Source organism: Mauremys reevesii, linkage group 1 (genome assembly GCF_016161935.1).
Source record: "Mauremys reevesii isolate NIE-2019 linkage group 1, ASM1616193v1, whole genome shotgun sequence".
Classification (NCBI taxonomy): Eukaryota; Metazoa; Chordata; order Testudines; family Geoemydidae; genus Mauremys; species Mauremys reevesii.
In genome coordinates, this window is record NC_052623.1 from 156,490,020 (window position 1) to 156,504,434 (window position 14,415).

The window sequence follows — 14,415 nt, forward strand, 5'->3', positions numbered from 1 at the left end:
TCATTTATTACCATGCAACACTCTAATAAGTAGTGATGCCATGCACTAAACCCTTCAGGCCTGACTCATATCTGGAGTCCCACTGCAGCTTGTGTGTATCTGGCGAGAAGGATTTGATCCACTTGACAATTCTGAAAGATCCCTACTGAGGTAAATCTAAGTACGCAAATTCCATGCAATGTCAAGATTTGTACAGCACTCAAACTATGGCAAAAATGGGATGCACAGCTGGAATAAAAAACTATGAAAGGTGAATTACTGAACTTCTGCAGAAGCCATTTTTCAAACTAAGAGCCTGAGCAATCAGAAAAATAAGTAAATAAAAATGTGAATAGGCACCAGTACAAACACAGGATTAAGGGCCTGATCGAAAGCCTATTGAAGACAATGGGAGTCTTTCCATTTGCTTCAACGGGTTAAGACCAGGCTGCCTTAGGTGCCTGCAAAAACAACATTAAAAAAAAAGAGTCACTGAGTTCACTGTGTGGCATACAATATAATGTACAGGAGAGTTGGAACACTTTGCTGTTGTCCTTCAGAAATCAGCATAATTAAGGCTACATTAGTTTACATATTGTAAAAATAAAATTGACTCCTCTAGAACAGAGGAACCCACAAATTGTCACATCAGGTTATGATTTGGAAGATGTATTAAAACCCTGCAGAAACGGAACTCAGCACTAAGAGGGTGACAGACACTCTTCTACAGCAGTGTTGTTCTAATGAACAACGAACTATGTTTTGTTGGCAGCAGGAGAGGTAATGAGGAAGATATCTCTCCTCTCTTCCTCCAGGTGAGTCCTAGGAAACACCCAGTGTGCTTGAATTAGACACCAGCTTACATCTGGAGTGGAAAGAGCAAAAAACAAAAAAACAAAACCAAACAAACCACAAAAACAACTTCTATTTTAAGGATAATCTCATAACTGAATTATGTGAGCCAGCTGATTAGACAAATGTCCTTTCCATCTTTTATATACTGTATTTATGAATTTTCTCCAACTCTGAAATGACAAAAGCCCATTTCTAAGGTTTCCAACAGCACAGAATCCTATGTTCAGTCTATAAATAATATGGAGTTTCTCTAATCCCCTCCATGCAATGGATAACTTCACAGAGTGCTTCATTGACTCATGTACTTATGCTTCACACACTTAGTCCTTACATCAGTTTTATACTTATTCTGGCAAGCGGGCAGAGGAACAGCCATGAGCTCAGGTATTCCAAAGGCACATAAATAGATACATATTTAGGAGAAAAGGTTTACGAAGAATCTGAAGCTTTTAAAATCCTCTATCGTTATCGTGGTAAAGGACAACCTCCACACACCAGTGTCATTGCACTCTATTACTTAAATTGGATATGGTGCAATTTACAATATCCCCAACTCTCCCTCTTATCATGGAGACAATACCTCCAAAACCCTTTTTTATAAAAAGGCAGTAATAGAGGGGGAAAAAGAATGGCAACATTTTATGAAAAACAAATCCTAGATTCAGGTTTGCAACTGTGATGTTTCCACACCACAATTAGACAAACAGGATGTTCTGGTATTAGCATCAGGTAATTGTGCTACTTTAGTATACCAATTTTTCCCCTCCCACACCCAAAAAACAATCCACACCTGTCTTAAGGGTGCATCTTCACTGCAAAAAAAGGCGTGTTCTTAACTTGGGTTAACTAGCCTGTGGTGGCTAAAGTATTAAAATAGCAGTGAAGACACAGCAACTCAGCTTTTAGCTTGGGTTAACAGCTCAGGTTCAACACCTGTTTCCCCTGTAAGCTTTAACTTGATCTACTAACTAGAGTTAACAGCCAAGTTGCCGCAACTTCACTATTTTAACCTGAGTTAGTTAACACGGTTTAGCTCACTTAAGAACACACCTTTTTTTTTTTTTTTTTTTTTTTTTTTCAGTGTAGACATACCCAATTAGCTCCTGCCGCACAGAGAACGTCTTCCCCTCCTGCTTAAGAAATTCTCACCTCACTATCCTGGACTATTTAATTAAAAGCAGTATAAGTGAAGGCTCCTTCAGTCTGAAGTTAAAAGTGAGTTAGACTTAAACACAAACGAGCTCCTTCATTTCCTTTGGCTTATTTCCTCTGCACAGGTGAGAAAATGAGTAATGGTTACTTGCCAGGGACATGTTAACTTTGCAAGTGCCATACTTTGCTAATACCAAACACAAACCATTATGACAATGTTCCATGAGACGATGCACCTAGATCAATCTCTTGAACAATACTAACCACTGGTTCAAGGTGAATACATCCTCTGGACTCAGCTAGCGTATCTGGTGGCTCTCTTCTGACAAAAAACTTTTCATTCTATCTCATCTCCAAAAGAAACAGACAACTTTAAGGAAAGAGGACATCACGTTTCAGGGGTGCTGAGCACCCACACTCCCAGTGACTGCAGTTGGAATTGTGGCAGCTGAGCACTCATGGGGGCTGGAACAGTTTGTATAGTGGGGATGCTGAGACCCACCGAACCAAACTGTAAACCCTCAATATGATGGAAACCACTTCAAGCCAGGGGGTGCAACAGCACTTATATCAGCACTGCCGAAATACAGACCCTTACTGCCATGGCATTGGTTTCCCTATATCAGTAGCCAGCAATAGATGTGGACCAGGGGAAAAAAATCTTATTTCTGTCTACAACTAGAGGATTAAGAAAACTACATTTCATAAAACCAAGAAAAGGCTATTTACGATTAATGCTGGTAACTCCCCGGCATGCCTGGCTGAGGTTACTGCTAAAAGAAACATCTTTCCACAGTAAGAACTAAAATTCTCTGTAATGTACAGGCTTGGGAAATGAGCTAGAAAAGCCTTTAACACCAAAGCTAGGTCATCAGAATTTAAAAGCTTCTTTCCTTGTCTCAGCACTCAAACCCCTCTTACAAAGGATTGGAGTAGATGGCTGTATCCAATTCTTTTAAGAACAGAAAGCAAACATTGTTGCCAGGTGTACTAATAGTACTTAATTGAAGGCCAGAAGAAAAAATGGCAAGAATTGTTTGTAACCTGCTTGGAATATTTCTATAGAATATTGGGAAAAATATGCTCTCCCTTAGTTAATCTAATGTACCCACCACCCTGGTGTCCAGGTGCTATTATGTGAAGCAACCCTCAGGGTATGTCTACACTACATGTCCCCATATCCTGGCTCACGCTCACTCATTAGCCAAGCCCACTACCGACTCCACACTGCAGAACCACACACATACAAGACCCATTATACCTGCTTGACTGGACCTAAGAAAATACTTTGTGAGCAGTAGAGTTGCAGTAAATTTTACTTCTAATTCATCTAGAATTCATTAGAAAGGTTTTGTAGGTTTCCTGCGTTCTCTAGAAAAACTTGTATATCAGACATGTTACTACTTAGATCCAGGTTTTAACCGCCTTAAATAAGGGCATCTAGGCCTACTCTTAGTAGAGTAAAACAAGACCACAAAGTGCTTGGACTGGATATTTTTTATCTACATTTTGAAAGGTCAATTTTATGTTCAGCAACTTTTCCAGTAAAGTGGTTTTCAGTTTTCTTTGAGCAAAGAATGAAAAATAAATAAGTTACAGCCTGCATATGTAAGTATTTTTCCTCTTGTGATTTTTAGCAGCCATATTTAAGGTGAAAGTTGAGGACACGCCTTTCATTTTTAATAATGACAAAATATATCTGAGAAGCATTAAAATGGAGCAAATCTTTTAAATCACCTAGGTTAAAATATACTGCTAAATGTGCAAGGTCGCTACTGATCTCTGAAGTTAGAGAATATGGCAATGCATAGTTCTTGACCAAAAAAACCACCCAATGTCCAAGGATTAAATCTAGAAGGGAAGGGAACAGGAGACGTCCTTCTGCTATTAAAAAGCTGCATGCGTATAGTTGCCACAACTTCCTAACTGGCTACTGCTACAATTCAACAATCTTTTCATCTTGAAACATAAAATAACAAGGGTTCTTTTTATGAAGGAAATGGAAACATGTTAAAAAACATTTAATAGAGAACCCTACAATTTCTAAGTCCACAGGCATGAGGCAGATGGAAGTTGCAGCATATTGGAAGGATCAAATTTACGTAATAAACTGTCTAATGCTAAGCGCCCCAGTGCACAAGTGACTTATAAAGACTTGGAGCCAAAGGTAGACTGGTACAACTCTCTTATTCCAGGGCCATGTCTGAGTCAGTCCCAGCATAATTTAGAGCAGCCTTATGTCTGCTTTAAGTTATGGTGCCTGGCTACAGTCCCTAAGGGTATGTCTACGTTGCGAAAAACCCGCAGGGCAGTGAGACTCAGAGCCCAGGTCTACAGATTCAGGCTCATGCTACAGCCCTAAAAATAGCCACGTAGACATTCCTGCTAGGGCTGGGGCTCTGAGACTGGGGAAAGGGGTGGATTTCTTTCTCTGAATCCACCACCTCCCAGAGTTTCAGAGCTCAAGTGGGAACGTTTACTTGGCTATTTTTAGTGTCGTAGCAGGAGCCCAAGTCTGTACATATCAGGCTCTGAGACTCACTGCTGCAGTTCCCCCTCACCAACTGCCAGTGTAGACATGTCAGGGGCCATCCTCCAGCTGGGGATAGCTGAAACACAATGAGCTGGATCCCCTCACCATTAGTTCTATACCTGTTAGTCTTCCCCATACCAGGGAAACCCTCAGCTGGGGAGCTATGGCAGCCTTCTGCTCTTTCTGCCATGGGAGTGGCATAAATGGAGCAGACAAGGCATCTAGATCTGGGCCTAGAATTCCTTAAAGGCAGGCTGATCTTGGTTAGACATATTGCATCAAGAAACAAATCTATCCAAAGATCTGTAGCATTGCCTAAATGAGGGACTCCACTTTCTTCCTTCCCCCAAGTCAATTACATTAAATCACTGCTTATTAATAATATGTAAGGTAGCAGACTTCTCTTTTTAGGAGGCTGGTTGTTCAGAATCTCCAAGTAATTCAAATTGACAGAATCAGAATGTCTTGCATAGTCAAATTTTCTTTCTGGTGGATTATGGACTAAATAGCATCCAAGTTACCTTACAAATATCTGTTTAACTTTACAAACATTTAAGATAAAGAAGGTGTCAATGAAGTCAGAGATATAGATGCTTACCGGCTGACCTGGCTGTATCTCAAGTGTTGGTGGACCCTAAGATACTCTTTACTGTCTAAGGACTTTACAAGGAGAAAAGAGAGCAGAAAGAGCATGGTCTGTGCTGCAGGGGGCAGGAGGAAGGACAGTATCGACCTATGTGCTTTAAAAGCTTTTAGTCTCTTGAGAAGAGGTTTTACAGTAAGAACATACCTTGATTATATGCAGTGTTCCCAAGCAATTGAAACAATCTGCACGTCAATCACATTTTAACTTTGTGGATAACTCTTTCATTGCCACGTTATAATTTAACACACAAGCTAAAGTTCATGTTATACAATAAAACAGACAACTGAGTTCTTAAGAGAAATCAGACTCTGGATCATCATACGTCCTGTCACCTGTGACCAGGTAGATTATTATGTTATGAATTGTGGTGATGATGCTCAATTTAGCTCAGCTGCATTAAGAGGAAATGTAAACCACCTGTGCCAAGGGGCATGAGATGAGGAAACAGAAACCAGAGAGCTCTGAAGTGAATACATGGCCAAATTTGCTTTCTTGGGCTTTGCTCTAGTTCAGGGGTTGGCAACCTTTCAGAAGTGGTGTGACGAGTCTTCATATATTCACTCTAATTTAAGGTTTTGCGTGCCGCTAATACAGTTTAACGTTTTTAGAAGGTCTCTATAAGTCTATAAACTATTGTTGTATGTAAACAAGTTTTTTAAAATGTTTAAGAAACTTCATTTAAAATTAAATTAAAATGCAGATCTTATCAGTTTACTGCAGTGGTTCTTAACCTGGGGTGCATGCACCCCCTGGGGCAGGGCCGGTGCAAGGATATTTTGCGCCCTAGGCGAACCTTCCACCTTGCGCCCCCCCCCCCCTCCCCCGACCCTTGCACATAGGTTCATTGAGGGGAAAATCCCAATGAGCCTTTATAGATCCCAGGGGCCAGCCTGCCCAGGGGCTGTTCCCCAGACCAGGTTCCCCACTCCCCGCCCCCTGAACTCCCCTGGAGGGTGCACAGCCTCACTGCAAGTCCTCCCCTCCCCTCCCCACCCCACCGGCCCCCGCCCCGAGTCCACTCACTGGCTTTGCTGGGCTTGGGCTGCTGCAGCAGCTCGGCAGGGAGGAGCTGCTTTCCGGAGGCACCGGGGAGCCAGAGTGTCCCACCTGCGGCAGCAATTCCCAGCCCTGGAGGAGCCGGTGTGGTGCAGGGGGGAAGCAGCCCTGCAAAGGCGGCGGTGCCGCTAGCGGGGAGCAGCCACCTCCCCCCACCCCTCCTGCCCAGGCTGCGGCCCAGCGCCCCCTGGGGGCTCCTGCAGGCTGCAGTGGATGTATGTGGGTGCCAGCCCCATGCGCCTCCTGGCTCCCCCCTTGCCTAGGGTTACCATATTTCAACAATCAAAATAGAGGGGAGAGCCCTGCCCCCATCCACTCCCTCCCACTTCCCCCCAACCCCCCCCACTCCTTGTCCCCTGACTGCCCCCTCCTGAGACCCCCCCCACCCTAACTGCCCCCCTAGGACCCTACCCCCTACCTGTCCCCTGACTGCCCCAATCCTTATCCACCCCCTCGCCTCCAGACAGACCCCCAAGACTCCCACACCCCATCCAACCACTCCCCGCCCCCTGACAGGACCCCCGGAACTCCCCACCCATCCAACCCTCCCCCTGCCCCCTGAGACTCCCCTTACCAGGCCCAGGCCGGTCAGATGCTGGCTCCACGTGGAGGCAAAACACGCTGCTGGGCTGCTGCGCACACAGCCCCTCCCCCGCAGAGTGCTGAGGCAGGGGAGGGGGGAGCTCCGGGAGGGGCAGCGGCGGCAGCTCACACTTCCAGGAGCCACAGAACCCGAGCGCGGTGAGGGAGGAGCCGGGGGGCGCGCCTGCCTCCGGTCTGGGGTCCCAGCCGCCGGCACCACTCAGCCTCCTGCCGGCCTGGGGTGCTGTTCAACTCAGCCAGCAGCAGGTTGAGCGGGGCCGGCGGCCGGGACCCCGGCTGGCAGCCGCGCGCCAGGCAAAATCGGCTTGCGTGTCACCTTTGGCACGTGTGCCGTAGGTTACCGACCCCTGCTCTAGTTCATAAGTTGGTCAAGCTGTGTTTATGTACTCAGCAGAACCCCATGACAGACTTGTATTCACATCAGAGCCTTTGATTAACAAACATGGTCCAGAAAGGTTTCTTAAAATCTAAGAGTGAGCTGACTGTTTTCAGAAGAAATCTATGATGAAATGAAGGACCCAAAGGCATTTAATTGTTGAACACATAAAAGGAAGTATATTTAAAATAAAAAAAATTGGTCAGACTGTAGAGTCAGTTACCATTTTTAAGGAATTTACAGGGCTGTTGTAGATGAGTCTTTTGGAATAGCCAGTTTATCGCCTTGCCTAAACTGGTTTCTTCATTGCACAGTACTTTCTCTTAAAATGTGTGCAGTTTTTAAACAATTACATACATATTAAAAATCAGCATTTCTTTGCTTAAACTTAATTAAAACGTTAATACTCTCAGACAACACAGATCTGAAATGGTGAAACCAGTAATTTCCCCCACCCACCTTACAACAAATTAAATTGAGACAAAATTACAAACACGTTTCACTACATGATTATTATTAATAAAAATCAGTTTTTTTTATAAAGTTGCCCAAAATGCAAGGGATGTGCATAGGTTTACAACTTAGTCATAATATTTTATTTTATTCCCTTGGGTATGTTTTCCCATGAACGGAATGTATTTTGCTGTAGATTACAGGTTTTTTTTCAACACAGATACACCAACGGCATGAACGCTTGCGACTGTCCACATGCATTAAGAGTCAAGACCCAATTTCAAATCTCTAAAAGGTTTACAGAGTTCTTCAAAGAGACAGTATCACATTATCTGGATGTTACATAAAAGTACTTAAAAATACTAGTCTAGGAAAAAAAAAGCAAAGAAAGGCCTTTAAAATTCATGAATTTGTTTTGTAATCACTAGACTAATTATTTAAAATAAATAAAGGAAAGCAAGGTATCCCAATCCATAAAATCAGACTCTAAATAGAATGTAGTGTTCCACCCCCAAGTTAAGGTAACAGAATCATTTATTGTTATTATTAAAATAGATTATAGAAAGCAGCATCTATTTTGTGCAGTTTTTAGGGGCCTTTGAAATAATAAGCTATGATTTCCAAAAATATAACATTCCAAAGGATTGAATAATACATATATTGAAACATACATTTTATTAAAGTTTAGGAGAACTGATTAAAAAAAAGATACTGTCTCTTTAAATTAGTGTTTAATTTTTTTTCTCCTCCTATCTATTAGGACATGACAATAATTATAAATTTAGGTCACACTACATCTAGGTAGTCTCTAGGGGCCGAGATCTGTTGACACAAGGTCAATAACAAAGAGGTTTTCCATGTATGAGGTGGTTCCCAATATTGATAAAATTCTTCAGTTATCTGATGAAAGGCCTAATAGACCCAGGAGACTGGAACCCACTGTGATGCTGTACAAACAAGCTCAATGGCTTCCTCCAGATGCCTGATTGTTTCATCAATCTCATTGTTGATAATTGTTAGATCAAAGTAGTGTGCATATGTTCTCTGTAAGATTTCAGATTCCTTTTGCAGGCGCTGAAGAGATTCATCCTGCACAATGATTGGAAAAGAAAGCAAGAGAGATAAATTAGATTCTTTTGTTCAGTTTTCTGTTTATTGGTTACGGAGAAGGAAACAGCAAAAATAAAACCTAATCTAAGGATTCATGAATGACTTATGCCCCGTACATAATGTCAAATTCCATGCATGTTACAAGGAAGAAACTGTAACTTGCTTCTCCCTTGTAACTTTACACAAAATCACAATTCTCAACAGAGGTTACTCAAGACACATCAAGACACTTATCTAACTTGTGGGAAGGGTTAAACAGACAGGGGATAAGCATGAGGATTAAAAAAAATAGAAGTAAGAACCAGTACAAACATGGAAAGAGTGCCAGTTCATGAATGAAAACATACCCAGTTCACAAATACAAGCTGTTTGGCATCTATCCAGACATCGATACTGGAAACATGAGAGGATGTGTTTTCAAGTATCATCTGTTTTTGGACAATCTCTGTAATATCTATTACTACTCAGCATCAGTCTTCAAGTTTCACTTCCTTTTATTTTAATAAATATTTACTGTGGACAGTCTAAGGAAATTCTCACTCTATTGCTTTCTAATTCCTCTTTTACTATAACCCTCTTCTAACATCTTATGGTCTATCTGAGACTATTCTAATTCCAAACTCTACTAGTGCAATTCAAGCCCACCAAAAATAGCTGCACCAGTTTTACCACCTCCACCTCTTCTGGGAGTTGTGTCGGGAACCTGCCCTAAACTGAGACCAGGTTATCATATATGGCCTTTGGAATCATATTTTGTGGGTGCTCCTGCCACGCTTGTCCAAGGCCAGCACTGCTCACATTCTGGATTTCACTGATTGAGTCTGGGCTTCCAAATGGAGCAGGGTTGCAGGAGGCTTGTAGTATGGATGACTCATGCCCCACCTCAACCTGGGGTCCTGCTGCCTCGGTTCTGTGGTGAGAATGAATGATGGGAGTTTAAACTCTCTTCTCACAATCCCCTCAGGATACCAGAAGATCACCTGAAATGTCCCACAAGCCACTGCTTCTAGGAACTGTGGGATAGGTACCCAGGAGGCAGTGCAAATGAAATGTCATTGCACAGTGCAATACGGAAATGGGGCAAAACTACTCCCAAAACACTATGGCCAGTGCGGGCACACTGCATTGTTAGTACCTACCCTGGTGTGATCCCACCAGTTCGGTTCTCTAGTGTACCAATAGATGCAGCCCAGCACTCCAGTGCTATAAAGCACAGAGCAGCGTTGAGTGGTTTTATTACTTGAAATTATTTGGGCCACAAAATTTGATTTCCATAGTCTTCATATGAAGAGGTCAACTGGGTTCCCTTTCCTCAACTGACCAAGTATCTGGGATTGCACTGAATAAAAAAACAGATGTGGAAGCTGCACCTTTTGGGGCATGTGAAAATCAGCATTCACTGGGAGAAAACTGGGATGAGGCACTTTTCCTTTCCTATACCATGAAACTAACCATTTCCTTGAGTACAGTTCTAGATCCTGACTGAATGGCTTCAGAAAAGCAGCAGCTTCTAACAACTGTACAGTCCCCACTAGTCAATAGAAGGTGACTCTTTCTCTCCATATTTGAACACTACATTCAAACATAAATGTAGCCAAGTGCTCCACACACAGACGTGTACAGGGAATGTCCTTTAAAGGAGTATTATGCACCCAAACAAGCACATGTGAAAAAACAATATGTGCAGATTTGTCCTATGCTATTCTCAAGTCAATTACTGATAAAGAGAGACTTTAGATTGTGCTAAATACACCACTGGGACATCTACAATAATGCAGCAACCATGGCTAACTCCTCAGCTATCATAAATTATCATCGCTCAACTGACTTCAACAGAGCTACAATGATTTCTACCAGCTGAGGATTTTACCCCTTTGTGTTTAAATTAATCTACAAAGTGAACAATTATATTTGTGTAAGTGCTACATTTTTAGCACTTTCAAGATATCTAATTAAAAAGGTACATTTTATGTCTGTAACCCCAATGTTTTAAAAATACACAGTACTGAACACTGTATATTTCAAATGAGTATAAACCTGAAGCCATTGGACTAATACTGTATGTTATAATATAAAAGGTTTTAGAACTCAGAGGACATAAATGTAGGTTTTCACAATCAGTTTCATGCCTGTATCAGTAATACTCAGTAAATGTATGGATATAAACTTTTTAATCTACACTATCTATTTTATAATGGTAAATTAGCAGAGAAAATAGAAATCTGCAGGGAATCTGTAAAACATATGGGTATTTCCGTTCAAAAAAGGAAGACAGGAAAAGAACGAGAAAAGCTGTTCTCAAATCTTTACTTCTACTTGGCTCTGGTCCTAGATTTTGCAAAAACAAAAAGGGTATTAAAAATATCTGTTAGATTACAGCATTTAACTGTCACTGTTGCTCCTATATAATATTTTATAGACAACTATGGAGATTGCATTTTGGGAGACCTACACTATTTACCCCCATGGAAATGCAAAATGTTACTTTTACCTACTCCTAGGGGAATTCTGCACCAAAAAAAAAAAAAAAAAAAAAAAAATTCTGCAGCAAATAATTAAAAATTCTACACGATATAAAATTGTGTAAAATTCTGCATATTTTATTTGTCAAAATAACGCAATATAATCACTCTGGTTTAAATTATTTTGGTAATTTATTTCAACTACAATATAATGGCTGGAGAATTGGAGTGGAGAGCATTGGAGGAAATCCCCAAACCCCCATGCCTAACAGTAATGTAACTAGGTTTGACCCTTTATTTCTAGTTATTAGTCAACAGTTACATCATAGGCAACTGAACAGCAAATGAAGGCTGGGGAATCAAACTCACAATTTATATTGACTACTGACCATCTCCAGAAAGGTCAGTTGCAAACAGTTCATGGAACACATTCTGAAAGGAATTTTTTTCAGTCCAAAAATTTAGACCAGTTTTAATCACTAAAGCACCAGAAGCATTTATAAGCCCATAATGTCCTTCACACCACACTGGCAATGTAAAGCAGCTTTAAAACATTTACACCTGTTTTATACTCCTGGGGGAATTCACAAAGAGAATGGGAATAATTCACTAAGTAGGCAGGCTGCTACATTCTGCTCTGCCTGAGGGGACAGAGCCTGCCCCACACTTATCTTCTCAGAAACACCCCAAAACCCTGCCCCTCCATGCCAAGCGTGCTGCAATAGCAAGTGAGAGGGACAGAATGTCTCTCTCCCTCTCACACACACGACTCTACAGCCCCCACTCTCCCTTGGGTGGTGATTTACATCTCTTACTGGCTGCTCCAGGTGCCTGAACCAACCTGCCTGCACTGCTGGGGAGGGGCGGATGACTGCTTTTGCGGCTTACCTTTGCTTCCCCATCAGAAGTAATTTTTCTGTGGGGAAGCAAAGAAATCTGCAGGGGACATGAATTCTGCGCATGTGCAGTGATGCAGAATTGCCAGAGTAGTACTTTTACTATTGTCCTTAAGAATGTAGGGTAAGTTTTTTACTTTATTGAATTAAGGATTGGCCTGAGCTGCAAAGTTCTGAAGTGGGTCCAAACTTCCTCAAAGTTTGGGGAGGAGGAGCCAGATCAAGGTTTTTTGTTTGGTCCCACCTCTAATTTGAATATATGACAGAATTATCACCTATCTGCATATTCCAGATTTACAGCATTATTTGTGCACGTCCTTTTAAAAAAACTGAACATCAGAATGCAAGATATATATCTAGCCACACTGGATAACAGCTTCGGCTAAATATTTCTGATAAGGTGATTAGCAGTTAAAGGATTTATGTCACTTAGCATGTAAATGGCCATAATCAGGCTTCAAAGCTAACATCCCATTAAGACCTCTCTTTACATTGTGAAGGTTAGCTTGGCAACCAGAAGGGATATCATTTTTTGTTTTAAAATTAAAATGTTAAAACTAGAGATCTGCTAGGACATTTGAAATCTCTAAAATTTGTATTTTCAATTGTGCCAGGCAGCAAGACATTTCAGGCCATGCATTTCTGGGGATTATTACATGTTTTGTGGCTGAAGATATCAAGCACAGGTACAAAACCACGAGAACCATTTACCCAGAAAGGCACCGTGTTTTGTGTCTTTACTCAGTTACAGTGGGATCCCTGTACACTGGAGATACTGTACATGCATTCTACAGTTGGTTAAAATGGCTCAACTGTGCATTGCAGGATAAGGCTGTTTGAAACGGGTCAGTCACAAAGTCATAATGTGCATTTCCTAGAGTAGGAATAAAAGTCTCTGGGCTCTCTTGGTTTTGAAGCAATCCTTTTCACTTTTTTCTTTTTGCCAGTGAATGAGCTTCTGTGTGAATGAGCTTTAGCACATATGTCTGAGGTCTTTATTACTTTATACTTTTAGTCTAATGGCAAAAGTAATGTTGAGTGAGAACAAGGATGTCTACGTTCTAAATCTATTAAAATAATCAGGATTGCATCTTATCAGGTCCTAGCTGGTACTTACAGGCAATTTTCTGCACCATTTTGGCAGCTATATAAAATGAATACGAGTGCAGGAAAATGAAAAGAAAGGCAAAGATGATAATTCAAGAAAAAACATAAGGAAAAAAGACAGTCATTTACAGATGTTTGTGCGTCTGGTGTTTGTAAAAATGAAACAAAGCAGGATAAAAAGGGCTATTCTTTATGCAAATGAATCTTTTGTAAAAGAAAAAATGAATGGGAAATATGAAGTATGCACATGAAAACCTAGTCTGCTAAGACATCATACCACAGTTTCTGTATATATTCCATTCCCTCTCATGCAGCACAATACATCCAGGTGAGTAAGACCCTACATTGCATTAATGTCCACTGTTATTACTTGTTTTTTTAGAGTGAGTGTTAGTGGGTCACAGACAGTGACAGTTTTAGCAAGTATTCAAAACATTAACGCATGACTCTGACTTTGCAATGGAGTCCACCTGGATGAATTATGCCACACAGATCGAATTGCAGGATCTGAGCCATAAAAAGTAAACAAAACTTAAAAGGAAATACAGCACAAGAGCATAATAATGAGACTAAATATCTGAACCCTAACCTTTCTTGGTTTAACTCCCCTACGTCTTCCATCCCAATGAGGAAAAAAAAGCCCAATCTTGCACATGCCCACACTGTTGCTCAGTACATCCCAAACCAGCAATTTGCTTTCTCATATTAACCCTCCCAGTTCTCCCCCATCTCACATTCTACAACATGAACTTCTGAATGGTCAAAAGAAAAGTACCACTGGTATTTCAGAGTGGGAGATTTGAAACAACACACTAGAGCAATCAGATAATTCTGTAATAACTTTGGATTTTTTTTGTTTAAAGGCAAAAATAGTACTGAAGATCTTCAGGGGCTTTTGTGCATTTATAATGAGTCGTACCATAGCTCCAGCTAAAATAATCAGAAAAGTTGCATAACAATCCAGGACCGATTCTCACACTCTTGAGCTTTTTTTTTTTTTTTTAAACAGTTAGGCAATCTGCCGTGCAAAAGAATATCTACCATTACAGGCGATGCTGCATTTTAATACTTGCTCATATAAATTTACAGTAAATGTTAACATCAGCAATGTTTCAGAGGAATGATCACTACATCATTTTAACATAGCTAATATCAGAATGTTCTGAGACATCTTCATTCTGTTTTTG

The 14,415-nt window shown here is 41.1% G+C and overlaps 1 protein-coding gene across 13 annotated transcripts in view; it reads right to left on the minus strand.

Moving 5' to 3' along the window:
- Positions 1-7,356: 7,356 nt before the first annotated feature.
- CASK (calcium/calmodulin dependent serine protein kinase) overlaps positions 7,357-14,415 on the minus strand; it is a 407,811-nt gene continuing 400,752 nt past the window's right edge. For 9 of the 13 annotated variants that reach the window (XM_039525891.1, XM_039525878.1, XM_039525858.1 and 6 more), the window contains one exon: positions 8,566-8,742. In XM_039525891.1, the coding sequence (XP_039381825.1) occupies positions 8,566-8,742 (177 nt within the window). Of the gene's footprint in view, positions 8,743-14,415 lie in introns of all 13 variants that reach the window. The other 4 variants (XM_039525884.1, XM_039525847.1, XM_039525842.1 and 1 more) reach the window with 1 other exon arrangement.